The 20,509-nt window shown below is 44.8% G+C and overlaps 1 protein-coding gene across 1 annotated transcript; it reads left to right on the top strand.

Annotated features, from left to right (window-relative positions):
* Nucleotides 1-18,794: 18,794 nt before the first annotated feature.
* Nucleotides 18,795-20,249, top strand: LOC147706027 (uncharacterized). Its single transcript, XM_086929588.1, has 3 exons — nucleotides 18,795-18,929; nucleotides 19,021-19,219; nucleotides 19,570-20,249. The coding sequence occupies exons 1-3, from the start codon at nucleotides 18,795-18,797 to the stop codon at nucleotides 20,247-20,249; spliced, it is 1,014 nt and encodes a 337-aa protein (XP_086785714.1).
* Nucleotides 20,250-20,509: the final 260 nt, after the last annotated feature.

Genomic DNA, 20,509 nt, shown 5'->3' with positions numbered 1-20,509 from the left:
TAACATGTGACGTAAAGAACCAGGATGTAAATTACAATGCCAACATAGGTTTGATGGTAATAATTTAGCTTTAAATAAACGTAATGGAGTCCATAAAGAATTAAACAAAATATAAGCATTGGTTTGATAAAGTGAAACTGGTAACCATCCAGAAATACTATTAGTCCAAATTAATGACCATGAATCAGTTGATAGGGAAATGGAGAGCTCAGTATTCCAAAAAGTGGAAATTGTATCAACGTTGGAGCCTAATGAAAAAGTAAGTTTCTTATAAAATACAGAAACTGCTTTAGAAGATAAAGAAACAGTATTGATATAAATTAAAAAATCAGCTGAGAATATAGATGGGATACCAATTGGGAAGGAGTCTAAAATGGAATTACACAGAAATTGATATTTTAACAAATCTGACAATGGTAAATTGAATTTTAGTTGGAGTTGAGTAAATGGAATAAATGCATCATCTAAGAAAACATCTTTAAGATAGAAAATGCCCTTGGCAATCCAAGAAGACCAAAAAGAGACATTTCTATTTAATTTTATTAAAGCACTATGCCATAAGGACAAATGCACCGTGGAAAGTAAAGGGGATGCAAAATTAGAGTCAAGATCAATAAAAATTAATCTTGATGATTTGATTATGGACGAGGAATGTATAATCTTAGAGGTAGGAGACATAGTTAACAAGGAAAGCAAAGTAAAAGGTTTTACAAGGGAAGTTTCAATATGAAACCAAATAGGAGGACTAACAACAGGTGAAATATTAAACCATAGCGAGCTCTGTTTTAAGATAAATGCCTTATGATATAAATAGAAATCAGGTAGGGCAAAACCAACTTGGCATTTAGGAATCTTCAATTTTTTATAAGCAATACGGGGAGGTTTATTATTCCATAGAAATTTAGATAACAGTTTGTCAATATCTGTATAAAATTTGAGTGGAAATTGAGTTGGTATCATAGCAAGAGAATAACATATTTTTGGGGCAATATTCATTTTAATAGACTCCATTCTCCCCCACCAGGAAAGATGAAGGGAAGACCATTTGGAAGTTTTTTGTTTAATATAATCAAGAATGAAATCACAATTTACCTTCAAGGTAGCTTGTAGGGATGATGAAAATAATATACCAAGGTATTTCAACTTACTCTTTTGCCAAACAATATCCGGTGAAGGTAACATATCAGGAGTAAATAGCATATTTAAAGGAAAAAAATCAGTTTTTACTAACATTAAATTTATATCCTGATACAGCTGAATATTTAGAAATAATATCAACTAAAAATGGTACAGACGATGCAGGATTACTAATAAATAATAGCACATCATCAGCATATGCCAAAGTTTTAACAGTAACATCTTTGATAGTGATACCTTGAATGTTTTCACATTTACGAACAAAATTAAGAAATGGTTCAATTCCCAATAAAAAGGGAAAATTGGTTAGAAATCTGACCATTAATAAACAATCGAGCAGTGGGAGCATAGTATAAAGCAGAAATCATACGAATAAAGGACGGTCCAAAATTAAAAGATAATAAAGTTTTAAATAAAAACTGCCAATGGATTTTATCAAAAGCTTTTTCTGCATCTAATGCCATAACACCAGCAGGGACAAGGATAGTGGAGCTTTGTTCAATAACATGTAATAACGTTCTCGTATTGTTAGCAGAATATCTATTTTTCATAAAACTAGATTGGTCAGGGTGGATAATAGAATGAAGGACAGGAGCTAACCTAGAGGCAATAATTTTAGCATATAATTTACAATCTTGATTAATCAAAGACATGGGACGATAATTAGCAACAAGGGTAGGGTCTTTATCAGGTTTGGGAAGTACAACAATTAATGCTTCTGAAAAAGAGCCCGAAATGGTACCTGAGGAAGAAAAATGAGAAAAAATCTGGTAAAAATAAGGTAAAAGATGATTTTGAAATGCTTTATAGAATTTGGCGGGGATGACATCAGGACCAGGAGATTTACTTTTTGGAAGTGATTTAATGAAGTCAGACGAAACCAATTCAGGAATTAGGATCTTGTGTATCCATGGATGGAGGAGCTAATTGTACAAGGAATAGTCGAAGATCTTCTGGGCGCTGAAAAGATTTGGAGACATTGTCTTTCCATCCACGCATTGTAGAAGGATCAAAAAGTCCATATTTGAAACCAAGGCTCCTCAGCTGTGGACGAAGGGAAGAGAATTCTTTAGGAATAGCCACAGTTTCTTTAGCAAAATCCTGATGAATAAAGATTTTGGTTCCATTCACCAACAACAATGGAATTTCTCTCACAGCTTTTCGAATGAGAACCAAATGATGATGACGCAGCACCTTAAATATCATTTGCCTTGGCTTCGTATGTCGAGGAATCCGGTGTGACGGGACTCTATGGGCTTTGTCAATCTCAAATTTTTCTGAGAATTTAATATTCAAAAGACCAGGCAGAAGAGATTCAAGATAGAGCCGACCATGGTTGCTTTATGTATAGGTTTTTGGAATGTTCAGAAATTATGGCGCACAACTGCTTACGGTATGGTATTTGCTTAATGTAGTCACAGTAGGTGCTTCTTGGACAGAGGAAAACCTTAACCTCTGTGAAAAGAAGAAGTATCAAAACCTCCCTTTTATTATAATTGGACAACGATCCAGAGCACACTAAACATATCAAAATGGTGTTTTTGTATTCAGGTATTCATTCTTCAGGGAAAGATCCACCAATCGCAAGTTTTTCAAATGGTTTTATTGTCAACAGTATTCACCCCTTGGGAATCACTGTGTTTATCACTTTAGCCTACACGTGTTTCATCACAGCATGTGGCTGTGACTCTTCTGGGCTGATCTGATTGATCAAGGCGGGTGGTAGGGGAACCGGTGATACTTCCGACCCGGTCCTAATCGGGTGGTTTATTAATTTTGCAGAATTAGCGGCACCAGTCGGTTTGTCCGGTTGCCGTAGTAAACAGAATCTTATTCAGGTTCACGGCGGAAAATATTCAAATTGTCCGAATTCAGGCCGTGTACAGCCTGTGATAAAGCCTCCTCCGGCTTCAGTATCGGTTGCCAAGTTCCCGCACTTGGCAACCGATACTGAAGCCGGAGGAGGCTTTATCACAGGCTGTACACGGCCTGAATTCGGACAATTTGAATATTTTCCGCCGTGAACCTGAATAAGATTCTGTTTACTACGGCAACCGGACAAACCGACTGGTGCCGCTAATTCTGCAAAATTAATAAACCACCCGATTAGGACCGGGTCGGAAGTATCACCGGTTCCCCTACCACCCGCCTTGATCAATCAGATCAGCCCTGAAGAGTCACAGCCACATGCTGTGATGAAACACGTGTAGGCTAAAGTGATAAACACAGTGATTCCCAAGGGGTGAACACTGTTGACAATAAAACCATTTGAAAAACTTGCGATTGGTGGATCTTTCCCTGAAGAATGAATACCTGAATACAAAAACACCATTTTGATATGTTTAGTGTGCTCTGGATCGTTGTCCAATAGAGCCGACCATTTGTCCCTTCAACATCTTCAGGCAAATTAAAAATGCGAAGATTATATTGCCTATTGCGATTTTCCATGTCCAGCCGTTGAGTATGCATTGGAACAATTTTGGCCATTAAAGGTGTAAAAGCGTTCAGCTTGTTTTTGCTATCTTGAATTTTAATGACATTATCAGAAAACTTCATTGAAATGGAAGCCATATCTTTTCGAACATTTTTGACTTCTGAGGCAATAGTGTCAGTATTCAGACGTAAAGCTTTAATTTCCTCCAAAATTAGTGCAAGAGAAGGTTCTGAGGATTCCACCACCTTAGATTTGGTTGGAGGAGGAGAAACCTGCTGCTTCCTTTTATTAGTGGTTGAATTCTTTGAATCCATTTTGAAGTGAAAAAATATTCACTAATACGTAGGATTAATAAAATGAGGAAAAACAACCTCAAAATATGAGTGAAATGTCGTAAATAGAGACAAAAACGTCAAAAAACTCTGCAAAACATCAGGTGCAGCAGCTAAATTGGACAGTAGGCGTGGCTAGGCCCAAGCCAGGCTCTGTCATATGTATTACTCCGCCCCCAGGCACTCAAAGCCGGCAATACCTGGAGGTGCAGCTGGGAGCAGGAACCATGGAGGCAGCAAAAGCACTTCCGTCGAAGAAATTCATCTGAAAAGGACTCCACAGGTGAGAAGTCGCATCAGGAGGCAAGCGCTGGTATTTTCGCCGACTTTGTGACACAATTTCGTCGAAAAAACAAAGTTATGGGCTGTGGTGTTCACGGAGCTCCGGTGGCGGCGGCCATCTTGGTTGACGCGCTCGCGCATCTTCCCAACGTGCCTACCTTTTGACAAAGAATAAAGACATTTAAAATGACATAAAAATTCCTCATCTAAATATTTGGAGTCATAAGACACATACTATTCCATAATATCTCTTCTGTTCAAAGCCTTTTCTTCTCCTCTTAATAGCACTTGTGATATAAAATACACTATGTTTAAAGAATACCCTTATGATAAATACCTGGGGCCTCATTTATGAGAAATGACGCATCGCTGCGTGAAAGCAGCGATGCGTCATTTCTCAGTGCGCACTCCTTGCTTGAATCCTGATGGTGCAGTGAGCAAGGGACTCATGTCTTGTTTCCTTCCCAGTGTAAGAATTGGCTTGGTAGTTTCATTTGCCCTGTTCCCATCATGCACTGGGACAGGAACAGACTAATTTGCATGTAGCCAGGTTCTGAGCTGGGATGGTGCAGTGACCTAAAAAACGGTGATGGATCAAGCCCTGATCTTTGGACTGGGTAAGAGTGGTCTGCTTAATTCAGACACTCGGTTCATCACCACCCCCTTTTCTGAATCATTTTGTCCACCATAAGCGTGGAAGGGTATACTCAGATGTGAGTCCCTTACTCATTGCACCATCAGGATTCAAGCAAGCCGGGCCGACGGCGGCTGAAATGCCAGAAACCGGTCCCCGGAAGCTTGTTTCCTTCCCAGTATAAGAATTGAATTGGTAGTTTGGTTTGCCCTGTTCCCATCATGCACTGGGACAGGAACAGACTAATTTGCATGTAGCCAGGTTCTGAGCTGGGATGGTGCAGTGACCTAAAAAACGGTGATGGATCAAGCCCTGATCTTTGGACTGGGTAAGAGTGGTCTGCTTAATTCAGACACTCTGTTCATCACCACCCCCTTTTCTGAATCATTTTGTCCACCATAAGCGTGGAAGGGTATACTCAGATGTGAGTCCCTTACTCATTGCACCATCAGGATTCAAGCAAGCCGGGCCGACGGCGGCTGAAATGCCAGAAACCGGTCCCCGGAAGCTTGTTTCCTTCCCAGTATAAGAATTGGCTTGGTAGTTTGGTTTGCCCTGTTCCCATCATGCACTGGGACAGGAACAGACTAATTTGCATGTAGCCAGGTTCTGAGCTGGGATGGTGCACTGAGCTAAAAAACGGTGATGGTTCAAGCCCTGATCTTTGGACTGGGTAAGAGTGGTCTGCTTAATTCAGACACTCTGTTCATCACCACCCCCTTTTCTGAATCTACCTATATGAGTCACTTTGTAAATATGACGCAACAAGGCGCATTTTTTACACCACTGGTGCGTCACAAAAAGTGACGCACCGGCGGCGTAAAAGTGACGCAAGGGCTCATAAATGAGGCCCCTAATTTAACAAGTGTAGCAGATTTGATACGTTATAGAATTTTTTGGCTGAAGAAGCAAGTGATATGCCTTTCACACCATTCTAGCTGTGAAGGTGCAGCATTAGAATTCGCAAAATCAGTAATCATAAACGAGCGTGTGACGATACAGAGTGAGAACAGAATGTACATGAATTTCCAAAATTGAGTACATTTGGTTAACAAATTTAGGCTACACCGTTCAGAATGCCAACAGTTATTGTAGCATCCTAGCTTTTCGTTTCCTCTCTTGTATCTTTTTCTTTTTTGTGTCTGTTAAAATCCATGATTAGGGTACATTAAGGAAGAGGACAACAGTGATGACAGTGGTTTGGGTGCTTAACTAAAGAAGGCTTGGGGGCTTATTTATGAAGCTATAATGCAGTGCAGCACAACAAGTCCGCACTAAACTGCTTGACAGGAAAAAGGCAGGAATGCGCTGCATTTAAGGCAATATGGCACTTTTCTTTCCTTTCCCATGTGCTGGCACCCTTTTGGCTGCCTAGCACCAACACAGGGACCCTTTCACCATGGGGCAAGGGTGCTTGTGCTGCATGCTGGATTTTTATGTGTGCAGGAAGTGGAAACTTGCTTCACAAAACCACATGTATATGCACGGTTCCCTGATTTATGGTACCTGTCCTCTTTTTCTAACACCTAACCTTCCAGTTCATGAACGATCTAGTACCCCTTTGCCACTAAAATAGATCTTATATTATTGGGGGACAGGCACTGGCACCAGAATTAACTTAATGTTACATCTTGCCACGTCGAATTCCACATCGACATACTGTACTACTCACTATAATCTCCAATAACTGAAACAAAGCACTCCAACCATAAAACAAGTCCCACCAACCTGACAGTTAACTGCTTAAGAAGTCTTCCATTGCTTTTACGGAAATAAGGCATAATTTAGAGTTTCTGGACGGGTTACTCTATCAGAAATGTGAGGGATAACCAGACCTCTTTATTACAAGTGCCATAGGATATAATGGATTCGGAGTATGGCATACAGGATATCCATCACGTTTTTGAGAGGGTATTCAGTTTACCAAACCCTAAATCAATCTCTCATTCAACTTCACCCAGCCGGTAATATACCAGGTTAGGAAAAGTTTCAAAATGCATTACATATTCAGCTCTATATAAACCCCTATAACCTTCTACATATTTCTCTGTCTGCAGAATATTGTGGAAATAATTGTTCAAGACTGTAATATTTTGTTTTAAATACCAGGATGTAAAAAATATTGTGGTTCAGAATATCACAGCTGAAGTTATGTATTTTTAAATCAGATTTAATATCCATGCTGAAATAATTTATTGTGTTATATCATTGCAATGTATACCGTTTTTAAGCAAATGATTTTTAATTTTTGCACTTTAACCCCTTAAGTGCTGCCGTCGGCCAACGGTCGTCGCGAGCACTACCTTGCCAGTGCTAAGCACGACCGTTGGCCGACGGGCCAGCATTCATTCTTCGAACGTTCAGCACTGGGCGCTAAACGTTCGATGCTCCTATGAGGTTATTATATTGTTTTGTTTTAAATTATTGTTTATTTTTGTGTTTAATAAACTTAGGAGCAGGATGTTAAATTGATAGAGTAATAGGGAAGGAGTAATTTAAAAGTTATTAATATGTTACTGTGATATTTTTTCTTTTTTAATCTTTCTATATTTTATAATGAATTACTGTTTATGAATGTTATAGTTATTTTATTTTTATATCTAAAATTCAAATTTTTGCATCTAACTATTTTCAAAACAAAAATAAAAAATCATTTATTACTTTTATTTTTGTACATTACTGATAATTGTTTAGTAATTATCTATACTACTATTATAAAGAGAGAACTGTGTCCTTTGAGCCAGGTAAACTCGAAGAGTTCACCACCAATCCAAACACCCAATACATCTTTCAAAACGTCAGGGCAAGCAGAAGGACATAGGCTATATAAAAACAAAATATATATGTTAGAAGGGAAACGATATTTTTAAGGGAAAGTAGTCCCTTAGAAGTAGCGCCAGCTAACGACGTGCGTGCTGACATCACGGGGGAGCGCGGAAGCTGGAAGCAACACCCTGCTAGCAGCGGACTGGTGAAAGGAAGCGACACCCTTCAAGGTCCGGAGCGCGTAGAGGAGCGTCGACATGCCCAGGGGAGCGCAGAGTAAGAGTGGACAGGAGAGTCGGCAGAAGCGGCCAGGACCAAGAAAATGAGCGCGGAGAAACAGCGGAAGCGACACCCTCCAAGGTCCGGAGCGAGTAGAGGAGCGTCGACATGCCCAGGAGAGCGCAGAGTAAGAGGGGACAGGAGAGTCGGCAGAAGCTGCCAGGACCAAGAAAACGAGCGCGGAGAAACAGCGGAAGCGACACCCTCCAAGGTCCGGAGCAAGTGGAGGAGCGTCGACATGCCCAGGGGAGTACAGAGTAAGAGCGGACAGGAGAGTCGGCAGAAGCGGCCAGGACCAACAAAACGGGAGCAAGGAAACACTGTAAGTACGCTCTGCTGCTCCCGGCCACTCTGCTGCGCCTCTCCTGCTGCAATGCTGCCCCCAGCCCCGTTCTGCACCGGGCAACGCCGGGGCGGGCTGCTAGTTTTGATATATAATTGTTAGTTCATTGACAATATCAAATATTTTTCAATTAATTTCAATATTTGAGTTCAATTCATTTCAATATCTATATTTTAATAATACATTTATTGGTTTTAAATTAAGGTGTTTTCGTAATTTGTGTTTTTTAACATTGTGAGTTATATATAATTCATTTACATTTATGTTTTAAAATTTATTATAGTTACTAGATTAAAAGGCATAGAAAGTATATGTGTTGCAAATGGGTTCCACCTATTTTGTAAACCAGGATTTTTAGCAATGTCTTACCTGGTTTTTGAACCTTATTGTGGGTGAGTTTAATTGCCTGAGTCTCACTTCCTATAATTGCACGGTAATTGGACCACCTGTGCTTACCTAAAAACCACCGCAATGGAGCGCACACCGCTAGCCCCTCCTCCGGATCGCCCCTCGGGATTCTGGTACTTGTAGTTCAGTAGTGGATCACCCAGGTGGGTGCAAGTCGGTACTTGTTGGACTGATGAATCTCTAGACCCGATACATGTCCCGGGTTTTTGGGTATCGCCCGAGACATGGCTCGGGTTTCGGGATAACTTCCCTCATCAGTAGAGAAAATGGTTTAGGGGTGGAGGAGAAGGCCGCCAAACAACAGTCAATGGCCTCGATGCCCGAACCGGCACGCAGGGCAGCATCCAGGAGCCCGTCGGCTCAAAGCTCAAGGGAGCCAATTAGTAAAAACCACCGCAATGGAGCGCACACCACTAGCCCCTCCTCCGGATCGCCCCTCGGGATTCTGGTACTTGTAGTTCAGTAGTGGATCACCCAGGTGGGTGCAAGTCGGTACTTGTTGGACTGATGAATCTCTAGACCCGATACATGTCCCGGGTTTTTGGGTATCGCCCGAGACATGGCTCGGGTTTCGGGATAACTTCCCTCATCAGTAGAGAAAATGGTTTAGGGGTGGAGGAGAAGGCCGCCAAACAACAGTCAATGGCCTCGATGCCCGAACCGGCACGCAGGGCAGCATCCAGGAGCCCGTCGGCTCAAAGCTCAAGGGAGCCAATTAGTAAAAACCACCGCAATGGAGCGCACACCGCTAGCCCCTCCTCCGGATCGCCCCTCGGGATTCTGGTACTTGTAGTTCAGTAGTGGATCACCCAGGTGGGTGCAAGTCGGTACTTGTTGGACTGATGAATCTCTAGACCCGATACATGTCCCGGGTTTTTGGGTATCGCCCGAGACATGGCTCGGGTTTCGGGATAACTTCCCTCATCAGTAGAGAAAATGGTTTAGGGGTGGAGGAGAAGGCCGCCAAACAACAGTCAATGGCCTCGATGCCCGAACCGGCACGCAGGCATGTCTCGGGCGATACCCAAAAACCCGGGACATGTATCGGGTCTAGAGATTCATCAGTCCAACAAGTACCGACTTGCACCCACCTGGGTGATCCACTACTGAACTACAAGTACCAGAATCCCGAGGGGCGATCCGGAGGAGGGGCTAGCGGTGTGCGCTCCATTGCGGTGGTTTTTACTAATTGGCTCCCTTGAGCTTTGAGCCGACGGGCTCCTGGATGCTGCCCTGCGTGCCGGTTCGGGCATCGAGGCCATTGACTGTTGTTTGGCGGCCTTCTCCTCCACCCCTAAACCATTTTCTCTACTGATGAGGGAAGTTATCCCGAAACCCGAGCCATGTCTCGGGCGATACCCAAAAACCCGGGACATGTATCGGGTCTAGAGATTCATCAGTCCAACAAGTACCGACTTGCACCCACCTGGGTGATCCACTACTGAACTACAAGTACCAGAATCCCGAGGGGCGATCCGGAGGAGGGGCTAGCGGTGTGCGCTCCATTGCGGTGGTTTTTACTAATTGGCTCCCTTGAGCTTTGAGCCGACGGGCTCCTGGATGCTGCCCTGCGTGCCGGTTCGGGCATCGAGGCCATTGACTGTTGTTTGGCGGCCTTCTCCTCCACCCCTAAACCATTTTCTCTACTGATGAGGGAAGTTATCCCGAAACCCGAGCCATGTCTCGGGCGATACCCAAAAACCCGGGACATGTATCGGGTCTAGAGATTCATCAGTCCAACAAGTACCGACTTGCACCCACCTGGGTGATCCACTACTGAACTACAAGTACCAGAATCCCGAGGGGCGATCCGGAGGAGGGGCTAGCGGTGTGCGCTCCATTGCGGTGGTTTTTACTAATTGGCTCCCTTGAGCTTTGAGCCGACGGGCTCCTGGATGCTGCCCTGCGTGCCGGTTCGGGCATCGAGGCCATTGACTGTTGTTTGGCGGCCTTCTCCTCCACCCCTAAACCATTTTCTCTACTGATGAGGGAAGTTATCCCGAAACCCGAGCCATGTCTCGGGCGATACCCAAAAACCCGGGACATGTATCGGGTCTAGAGATTCATCAGTCCAACAAGTACCGACTTGCACCCACCTGGGTGATCCACTACTGAACTACAAGTACCAGAATCCCGAGGGGCGATCCGGAGGAGGGGCTAGCGGTGTGCGCTCCATTGCGGTGGTTTTTACTAATTGGCTCCCTTGAGCTTTGAGCCGACGGGCTCCTGGATGCTGCCCTGCGTGCCGGTTCGGGCATCGAGGCCATTGACTGTTGTTTGGCGGCCTTCTCCTCCACCCCTAAACCATTTTCTCTACTGATGAGGGAAGTTATCCCGAAACCCGAGCCATGTCTCGGGCGATACCCAAAAACCCGGGACATGTATCGGGTCTAGAGATTCATCAGTCCAACAAGTACCGACTTGCACCCACCTGGGTGATCCACTACTGAACTACAAGTACCAGAATCCCGAGGGGCGATCCGGAGGAGGGGCTAGCGGTGTGCGCTCCATTGCGGTGGTTTTTACTAATTGGCTCCCTTGAGCTTTGAGCCGACGGGCTCCTGGATGCTGCCCTGCGTGCCGGTTCGGGCATCGAGGCCATTGACTGTTGTTTGGCGGCCTTCTCCTCCACCCCTAAACCATTTTCTCTACTGATGAGGGAAGTTATCCCGAAACCCGAGCCATGTCTCGGGCGATACCCAAAAACCCGGGACATGTATCGGGTCTAGAGATTCATCAGTCCAACAAGTACCGACTTGCACCCACCTGGGTGATCCACTACTGAACTACAAGTACCAGAATCCCGAGGGGCGATCCGGAGGAGGGGCTAGCGGTGTGCGCTCCATTGCGGTGGTTTTTACTAATTGGCTCCCTTGAGCTTTGAGCCGACGGGCTCCTGGATGCTGCCCTGCGTGCCGGTTCGGGCATCGAGGCCATTGACTGTTGTTTGGCGGCCTTCTCCTCCACCCCTAAACCATTTTCTCTACTGATGAGGGAAGTTATCCCGAAACCCGAGCCATGTCTCGGGCGATACCCAAAAACCCGGGACATGTATCGGGTCTAGAGATTCATCAGTCCAACAAGTACCGACTTGCACCCACCTGGGTGATCCACTACTGAACTACAAGTACCAGAATCCCGAGGGGCGATCCGGAGGAGGGGCTAGCGGTGTGCGCTCCATTGCGGTGGTTTTTACTAATTGGCTCCCTTGAGCTTTGAGCCGACGGGCTCCTGGATGCTGCCCTGCGTGCCGGTTCGGGCATCGAGGCCATTGACTGTTGTTTGGCGGCCTTCTCCTCCACCCCTAAACCATTTTCTCTACTGATGAGGGAAGTTATCCCGAAACCCGAGCCATGTCTCGGGCGATACCCAAAAACCCGGGACATGTATCGGGTCTAGAGATTCATCAGTCCAACAAGTACCGACTTGCACCCACCTGTGTGATCCACTACTGAACTACAAGTACCAGAATCCCGAGGGGCGATCCGGAGGAGGGGCTAGCGGTGTGCGCTCCATTGCGGTGGTTTTTACTAATTGGCTCCCTTGAGCTTTGAGCCGACGGGCTCCTGGATGCTGCCCTGCGTGCCGGTTCGGGCATCGAGGCCATTGACTGTTGTTTGGCGGCCTTCTCCTCCACCCCTAAACCATTTTCTCTACTGATGAGGGAAGTTATCCCGAAACCCGAGCCATGTCTCGGGCGATACCCAAAAACCCGGGACATGTATCGGGTCTAGAGATTCATCAGTCCAACAAGTACCGACTTGCACCCACCTGGGTGATCCACTACTGAACTACAAGTACCAGAATCCCGAGGGGCGATCCGGAGGAGGGGCTAGCGGTGTGCGCTCCATTGCGGTGGTTTTTACTAATTGGCTCCCTTGAGCTTTGAGCCGACGGGCTCCTGGATGCTGCCCTGCGTGCCGGTTCGGGCATCGAGGCCATTGACTGTTGTTTGGCGGCCTTCTCCTCCACCCCTAAACCATTTTCTCTACTGATGAGGGAAGTTATCCCGAAACCCGAGCCATGTCTCGGGCGATACCCAAAAACCCGGGACATGTATCGGGTCTAGAGATTCATCAGTCCAACAAGTACCGACTTGCACCCACCTGGGTGATCCACTACTGAACTACAAGTACCAGAATCCCGAGGGGCGATCCGGAGGAGGGGCTAGCGGTGTGCGCTCCATTGCGGTGGTTTTTACTAATTGGCTCCCTTGAGCTTTGAGCCGACGGGCTCCTGGATGCTGCCCTGCGTGCCGGTTCGGGCATCGAGGCCATTGACTGTTGTTTGGCGGCCTTCTCCTCCACCCCTAAACCATTTTCTCTACTGATGAGGGAAGTTATCCCGAAACCCGAGCCATGTCTCGGGCGATACCCAAAAACCCGGGACATGTATCGGGTCTAGAGATTCATCAGTCCAACAAGTACCGACTTGCACCCACCTGGGTGATCCACTACTGAACTACAAGTACCAGAATCCCGAGGGGCGATCCGGAGGAGGGGCTAGCGGTGTGCGCTCCATTGCGGTGGTTTTTACTAATTGGCTCCCTTGAGCTTTGAGCCGACGGGCTCCTGGATGCTGCCCTGCGTGCCGGTTCGGGCATCGAGGCCATTGACTGTTGTTTGGCGGCCTTCTCCTCCACCCCTAAACCATTTTCTCTACTGATGAGGGAAGTTATCCCGAAACCCGAGCCATGTCTCGGGCGATACCCAAAAACCCGGGACATGTATCGGGTCTAGAGATTCATCAGTCCAACAAGTACCGATTTGCACCCACCTGGGTGATCCACTACTGAACTACAAGTACCAGAATCCCGAGGGGCGATCCGGAGGAGGGGCTAGCGGTGTGCGCTCCATTGCGGTGGTTTTTACTAATTGGCTCCCTTGAGCTTTGAGCCGACGGGCTCCTGGATGCTGCCCTGCGTGCCGGTTCGGGCATCGAGGCCATTGACTGTTGTTTGGCGGCCTTCTCCTCCACCCCTAAACCATTTTCTCTACTGATGAGGGAAGTTATCCCGAAACCCGAGCCATGTCTCGGGCGATACCCAAAAACCCGGGACATGTATCGGGTCTAGAGATTCATCAGTCCAACAAGTACCGACTTGCACCCACCTGGGTGATCCACTACTGAACTACAAGTACCAGAATCCCGAGGGGCGATCCGGAGGAGGGGCTAGCGGTGTGCGCTCCATTGCGGTGGTTTTCACCTGTGCTTACCTATTAAAATAGGGCTACTGCAATGCAGCTAGGGTAAGGGACATTGAGCTATTTACCTTTGAAAATGTGTGCACATGCCTGCGTGGACTGCATGTGAGAGTGTAACGTTGTGCAGTGTAGTAGCTACACCTTTGTAACCTACCTCTAACAGTTTTAAATTGTGAATTCGACCTGCCACAATGCCCTTTCGACAGGACTAAACCTTCCTTTTAAATATTGATGCACCCATCTGTAGGCCCTATTGCCACTTCTGAGGGATTGGGTTGTTGGTTGACTTGGGTATGATCCCTGGTGAAGCAACAGCCACAATCTCTGGCAGGGTGAACCACAAAATGTCACTAAATTGACCTATACTTAACACTGGGTAGCTTGGCTCAAAGCGCAGCCAGGCTTAACTGCCTTGCAATATGTAAATTAGTTATGCAGTACACAAACAACAATTAATTGAAAACACAATACAAGAAAAATCTTTGACACATTTAGAAAACTAGAGCAAATTTCAATAAATTAACAAAACAACAAAAATCTAGTCAGTGGAACCAGAGTTCTGAATTTCTAAAGATTTAAGTGACATCTAGCACTAATAGATCAAAGTGCCAACTGCTGGTTGTCTGGTTGCGCCATACTGGTACACAGTCAAAAATGAACAAGAAAAATGTTCTGAGAAGGCAAAACTCAGCGGGGTAAGGCTGCAAGTGGTGTCCGAGGAGGGGGTATTTTAGCTGGGGAGACGCTAGATGAAGTCACAGTGACGATGTCTATGTTCATGCTTTTATGAAAGTTGAAAATCTGGACGAGGCAGGAAAGTCTAGCCGACAATAGCTCCAGGAAGCCAAATATCCTTTGTTGAATGACCAGTGAACGTGATTTGCTGCTATGGAGAAAAAAGTAGCTGAAGATACTGTGTATTCAGGCCAAATGTCGATGAACCTGGGCAGATAGATGAGCAGCCTGGCCACAGAATTCCTGCGGTTCTCAGAACAAACTTTAGCCAAAAGTTTTTTAAGTCCCATGTTTTGGGTTTTGGCTATCTGAGCACCTAAAGCACTGGGTCAAGAACTAAAGGAGCACCACTTAGGGGGTTAAGACTCACTCTGGTCTAGATGCAGGTTCAAGATGGTGATAGCCAGTTATGTCCCTGTGACTCCGAACAGGAGGCCAGTAAACTAGCCCTTGGAATCACTCCTCTAGTCCTTGGTTCAGGTGAAAAATCTGGGCTAAAACAGCAGGGTTAAACTCTGCGGGTTCAAGGCAGGCTCCAGGTAGCAAAGGTGAAGCAGTTTTGTGTAGTACACAGGAGAACACAGCAGTAGGCAGTCCTTGGAGAGTCCTTCTGCAGTTCCGGAAAGTGGACTGAAGAGTGAACTGAAGAGTGTTCTAATGGCCCTATTTCGATACCTGGTGCCTTCCTTTGATGTGGTAGAAATATTTAGCAATTTCTCTTTAAAGTGCTTGGAATTTGCTGACGCCCCTGTCTTGGCTCCATGCCGGCCACAGTATCAATGCAGTGGTGACAAGTCCTTTGTGTGAAGGCAGAGAGCAGCCTATTCAGTTGCAAGGGGTGCATGTCTCTAGCTTAAACCCCCATCCTGCCAGCAGTTGGCCCATTCAGGCACGCTAATTCCTCTTATGTGTGTCTGTCAATTGTACCACTTTTGCATTGGTTTGCAGTGGTAAAGTGCACAGAATTTTCTGGCCTACAAAAACTAATGGAAGGAAACAGGCAAAATGTTTGTGGGGAGACCGCCCTGAAGCTGACTGGTCTAACACCCATAAAGGCAGGCTATGTGACATTTAATAGAAGGCCATGTAGAAAATAAAGTTTAAAAAAATGTCCTCACAGTGAAACATCTCCAAAAATGATTTTCACTGTAGCATTTGGATACATTATACATTTATAGTTGTTATTAAAAATCCTCTTTAATAATCAATACAGATTTAAAATGATTATTTTGGTAATGCCAGAGTTAGAAAGTGATATATATTTACAGTAACAAGGGAACCCGAATAAGGTACGCAGGGACCATGGGTATCAGTAAGTTACAAGAACAGTAGTCCCTGACAGGAAAATCCAAGAAAAGAGAATATATATAGACTCTAATTAGTACTATATTGATTCAGTCCAGCCAGACAGTAAAAATGTAATGGTTTATAGTTTTGAGAAAAAACAATAAAGTGGGACACAGTCCTGCATCCAACGCAATACATTTAACACGAAAACTAAAAACAAATGCTCAGGCAGGGCAGAAGGCTTGTATGTTTAACAGAAAATAAGACAAGCAGGATTAAACCACAACACCGTTACACTTGAATAACAAATTAGATTGTGTATGGTGTACAGTGAGTCGACAACGTTTCGATCCTGTGAGGGAAATCCTTGGATCATCATCAGGACATAATTTTTACATGCCTGATAAAAAGATTTTTGCCAGTAAAACAATTGGGAATAAAACAGACAGAGAATATTAAGAACATTAAAGTGCCAGAGCATTTCCTTATCATCAAGTTGTCAGTGGCAGATGCCATGTGGAAAGTTCTGCCCTTTCTTTACAGCCCACCGTGCTTCCAGCTCATTGCATCTGCCTACTTTGCCAGTATTAATGACACAGACTGCTCCATCCCTAGCACAGATGTGCAGTAAGTGCACTCCCAGCAATCTCCTATCCTTGCCCGCTGGCACGTGTTTGTGTCACTTGCCATGAAAAGCTGGAAGGACAAGCTCTCTGATGTCCGATGAACTAAGGACTCTATTTGCAGTTGACCCCAAGGAGTAGATGGATCTCTCCAGGACCAGTGAGGCTGGCCCTTTTTTCTCCTCCAGAGGAACTGTTAGGGAAAGACCTGGACTTCTGGGCCCAAGGAGAGGAGAGGAGCCCCAGGAGCCAGGAAAAAGAGACAGCTGGGTCAGGGAGCCAGTAACACCAGCCTCACACAAAGTTTGCCTCTTGGAGGTGAGCAAGCCTGCTCAAACTGCTCCAGGTGGCTAAAGCTAAGATTCAGGATCATAATGAGTCAAAGATAATGGAATTTGATCCAATGGGTAAAAGATAGTCTGTTACAGTTTGTGACTTTGACCTTTTGCGATGAAAAAAGTGTGAGCTCTGCCGCCGCTTTCTGAAATTATCCCTGGGGTGGGCCAGTACAAAAGTGCTAGCATAGCATTTTTACCATCACAAGTGGGGTAACACTGGGTGGTAGATTTTGTGGACTCCTGCAGATTCTGGAAGTTTCCATCACGGAAATGAAAAGAAAATATGTGATTTCAGACAAAATTTGAGGGCAGAGCATTGTAAGTAAGAAAACCGCTTGCAATCCATGCAAGGCACACCACCGTGGAATTGCCTGGTTATCTAGTTTGCAGAAATGTCTGGTTTGCATGGATGACACCACAGCACAACCCCAAATGCCACAGTTATCCTGGTTGCTTATCACTGAATGTAGCACTTTAGGGTCTTTTTGTGTTGTGGTCTTGTTGACCACTCACACAAGCAGGACATTGTTCTGATCAGGGGACAAGTGGTAACTCAGTGTGGTAGGAAATATAGGCCTACTCACAGATTCCAGAGCTTTCCATCACAGAAATGTGAGACAAATGTATTTCTTTAGTCAAAGTTTGAGGTTTGCAAAGGGCTCTGAGTAAAATTACCTAAAGCGAGCCACACATGTCACATACCTGTGTTTTTCCTTGGTTGTCTAATTTTAAAAATGTATAGATTTGCTATGTTTCCCTAGGTGCCCACTAAGCTAGGGCCCACAATCCACAGGTAGCCACTTTGCAAAAAAGAGGTAACTTTGAGTGGAAAAATGTGATGTATTCATGTTGTGTTTTGGGCTATTGCTGGGTAGATGGAAGTGTGTGGCTACCTGCAGATTCTAGAACTTTCCATCACAGAAATGTGAGAAAAACTTGTTTTTTGTCAAAGTTTAAAGTCTGCAAGGGACTCTGGGTGAGAAAATCTGGTGAGGGCCATCCAAGTCACCCTATCCTGGATTTTCCTAGGTGTCTATTTTTAAAAAATTTACAGGGGCGCTACGTTTCCCTAGATGCCCGCTGAGCTAAGGCCCAAAATCCACTGCTTCCCACCTTGCAAAAAACAGGTCAGTTTTGAGTGGAAAAATGTGATATATTCATGTTGTGTTTTAGACCATTTCCTGTCGCTGACACTACGCCTACCCACACAAGTAAGGTACCAATGTTATTAAAAGTCCTGGAGGAATGCTTGGTGGAAGAAAGTTTGTGGCTTCCCCAGATTCAAGAACTTCCTATCACAGAAATGTGAGGGAACTGTGTTTTTTAGTCAAAATTTGATTTTTGCAAGGGATTCTGGGTTAAACATCCTGGTGAAAGCCATACAAGTCCCAGCATCCTGGAATGCCCTAGGTGTCTAGTTTTCCAAAACATACCAGGTTGCTAGGTATATCTAGGTGCCCACAGAGCTAGGGCCCAAAATCCACAGCTACCCTCTTTGTAAAAAACGGGTCCGTTTTTAGTGGAAAATCTGATGTATCCTTGTTGCATTCTGGACCATTGCCTGTTACAGGCACTAATCTCTCCCGAACAAGAGAGGTACCATTTTTATCAGAATCCATGTGGGAGCATACGGGCACATGCATCAATGTTTCAAATTGCGATTCTGTATTTGCGATTTTTAAGGAATCGCAAAAAAGGAATCGAAATTTGGAATGCAAGATTTTTTTCGCAATTTGTTAGCGATTCGGTAAAAATCAAAATTTTTACCGAATCGCATGATTTGTGTAAATTCTTATTTGCGAATTCGCATTTTGCGTATTCGCAAATTGCGAAAATGCACACATGCTAAATCACAATGAGATTACAACCAGGAAGGCAGGAGAGTAATTGCACACCGCTGCTTCCAGGTTTGAAGTGGAGATTTGGCAGTTGGAAGTTGGAGCTCAGCCTGGAGGACCTGCAGCAGTGTGTGTGTCTGCAGGTTCTAGAGAAATGGCTACTGAAAATGCTGAAGCAGAAATCCAAGCCAGGAAAAGAAATATTAAATTCAGTGACCAGGAGCTGGAAATGCTTATTGAGGAGGTCACTGTGAGGCAGGACCAACTTTTTGGTAAGCAGTCTTTGAAGGTGCCTGAAGCAGTGAAAAGGAACCTGGCTTGCTATCCAAGCAAAGGTGAATGCTGTGGGTGTTGCACATCGTGATATAAACAACTTACAGAAACGCTGGCATGACCTGCGCAGTCGTGCCAAGGAAAGAATAGCAACCTGGATGAAGGCTGCCAAAAGGACTGGTGGAGGAACCCCCAGGGATAAGCCCAATACCCCCCTTGAAGACATTGTTGAAGGAACACTTTTAACTGAGGCTGTTGTTGGAGTAATTGACATCGATACCTCAAAGCCTGTTGGAGCTTCTGAAGGTAAGATTTTTCTAAAATGTTTTTTAAAATGTGCTAAGTGATTGAAATAGGCCTTAAAATGATCGTGTTGCTGCTTAATTTTCAATGCTCTCATCTAGTAGTTCTTTTACATTTACAAAACCTGTAAATTAACCATTTTAAGTCATGAAGCAGTGCATCATGGGAGTTTTAGTCTTTTTTAAAATTCCATATGCAATTGATCAGCAAACTTTAAAAAAATGAATGATAGCATTTTAGGAGACCAAAGTAGCCATGCAGCAAGTGATTTTTATTTGAAAAGTAATTTTGAAGAAAGTATCAAAGAGTGCAAATTTGAAAGTAACACACTGTTTGCACTATTTCAATCCTAGATACACAACAAGAAATAATTGAAAATGAATTGACAGAGTTTAATACTCAAGGTGGACAAGACACAGATGAGTCAAATGCTGCAACTTCATCAACCTTAATTTTGGAAAGAAGGCAAAGACACAGAGTGCGCCAACTGCAGCAGTCTGATAGTGATGACACTCAAAATGTTAATGTCCCAGAACTGCAGACTGTTGAAACACCAGCAACCTCTAACCCAATGCAGAGCAGGCGTGATAGACTCCAACAGTTTTATAGGTGCCGGTCACATGCGTCACAAAGAGGAAGAGCTGTAGAGGAGAGCAGCACCGGCAGTGTTGTTGAGGATAAAATTCTTAAAGTTCAGCGCCTACAAGGCAAAGATATTAGAGTCATGAAGGCAAAACTTGGTCACATTGACAAAGAGATTGGTGCAATGCACAACAGTATTAAATACATGGCAAATGTAATTGATAAAGGGCATAGAACAACATCAGATAAGCTAGACCGCATTGCAACATCTTTGGAGACACTGTGCACAGTAATACAGTCACAGCAAGGGGGAAGTGCTAAGAGGCATCTTAGATCAATGACCTGCATGCAGGGTCACACCAGGGGAATGTCTCGGCTTTCAAGCACTACTGCTCAACTCTGCAAGCAGACAGTTGCCATGCAACTGGAAATGAATCAAATTTGTGGATAGATTGCCAGGGAAATGGGGACACTCTATAATGTTGTAGAAATAATACAAAGTGATGCAGCACCTGTAAACCAGCCACAAATTGGGGGTAGTGATTGTTGTGTATGCTTTTGCTCTTTCACGCGCTCTTTCGCGTGTTGTTCTCGCGCGCTGTTCACTCGCGCATTGTGTATCTTAAAAATGCATGTTATCATTCAAATGTGTTTGTCTCGCTTCATGGCACGATCTGTGATCGTGCCGTTCCACAGTTAAGATATAGTTTG

Source organism: Lissotriton vulgaris, chromosome 7 (genome assembly GCF_964263255.1).
Source record: "Lissotriton vulgaris chromosome 7, aLisVul1.2, whole genome shotgun sequence".
Classification (NCBI taxonomy): domain Eukaryota; kingdom Metazoa; phylum Chordata; class Amphibia; order Caudata; family Salamandridae; genus Lissotriton; species Lissotriton vulgaris.
Note: the sequence above shows the minus strand (reverse complement) of the source record. Positions and strands in the feature narration are given on the sequence as shown.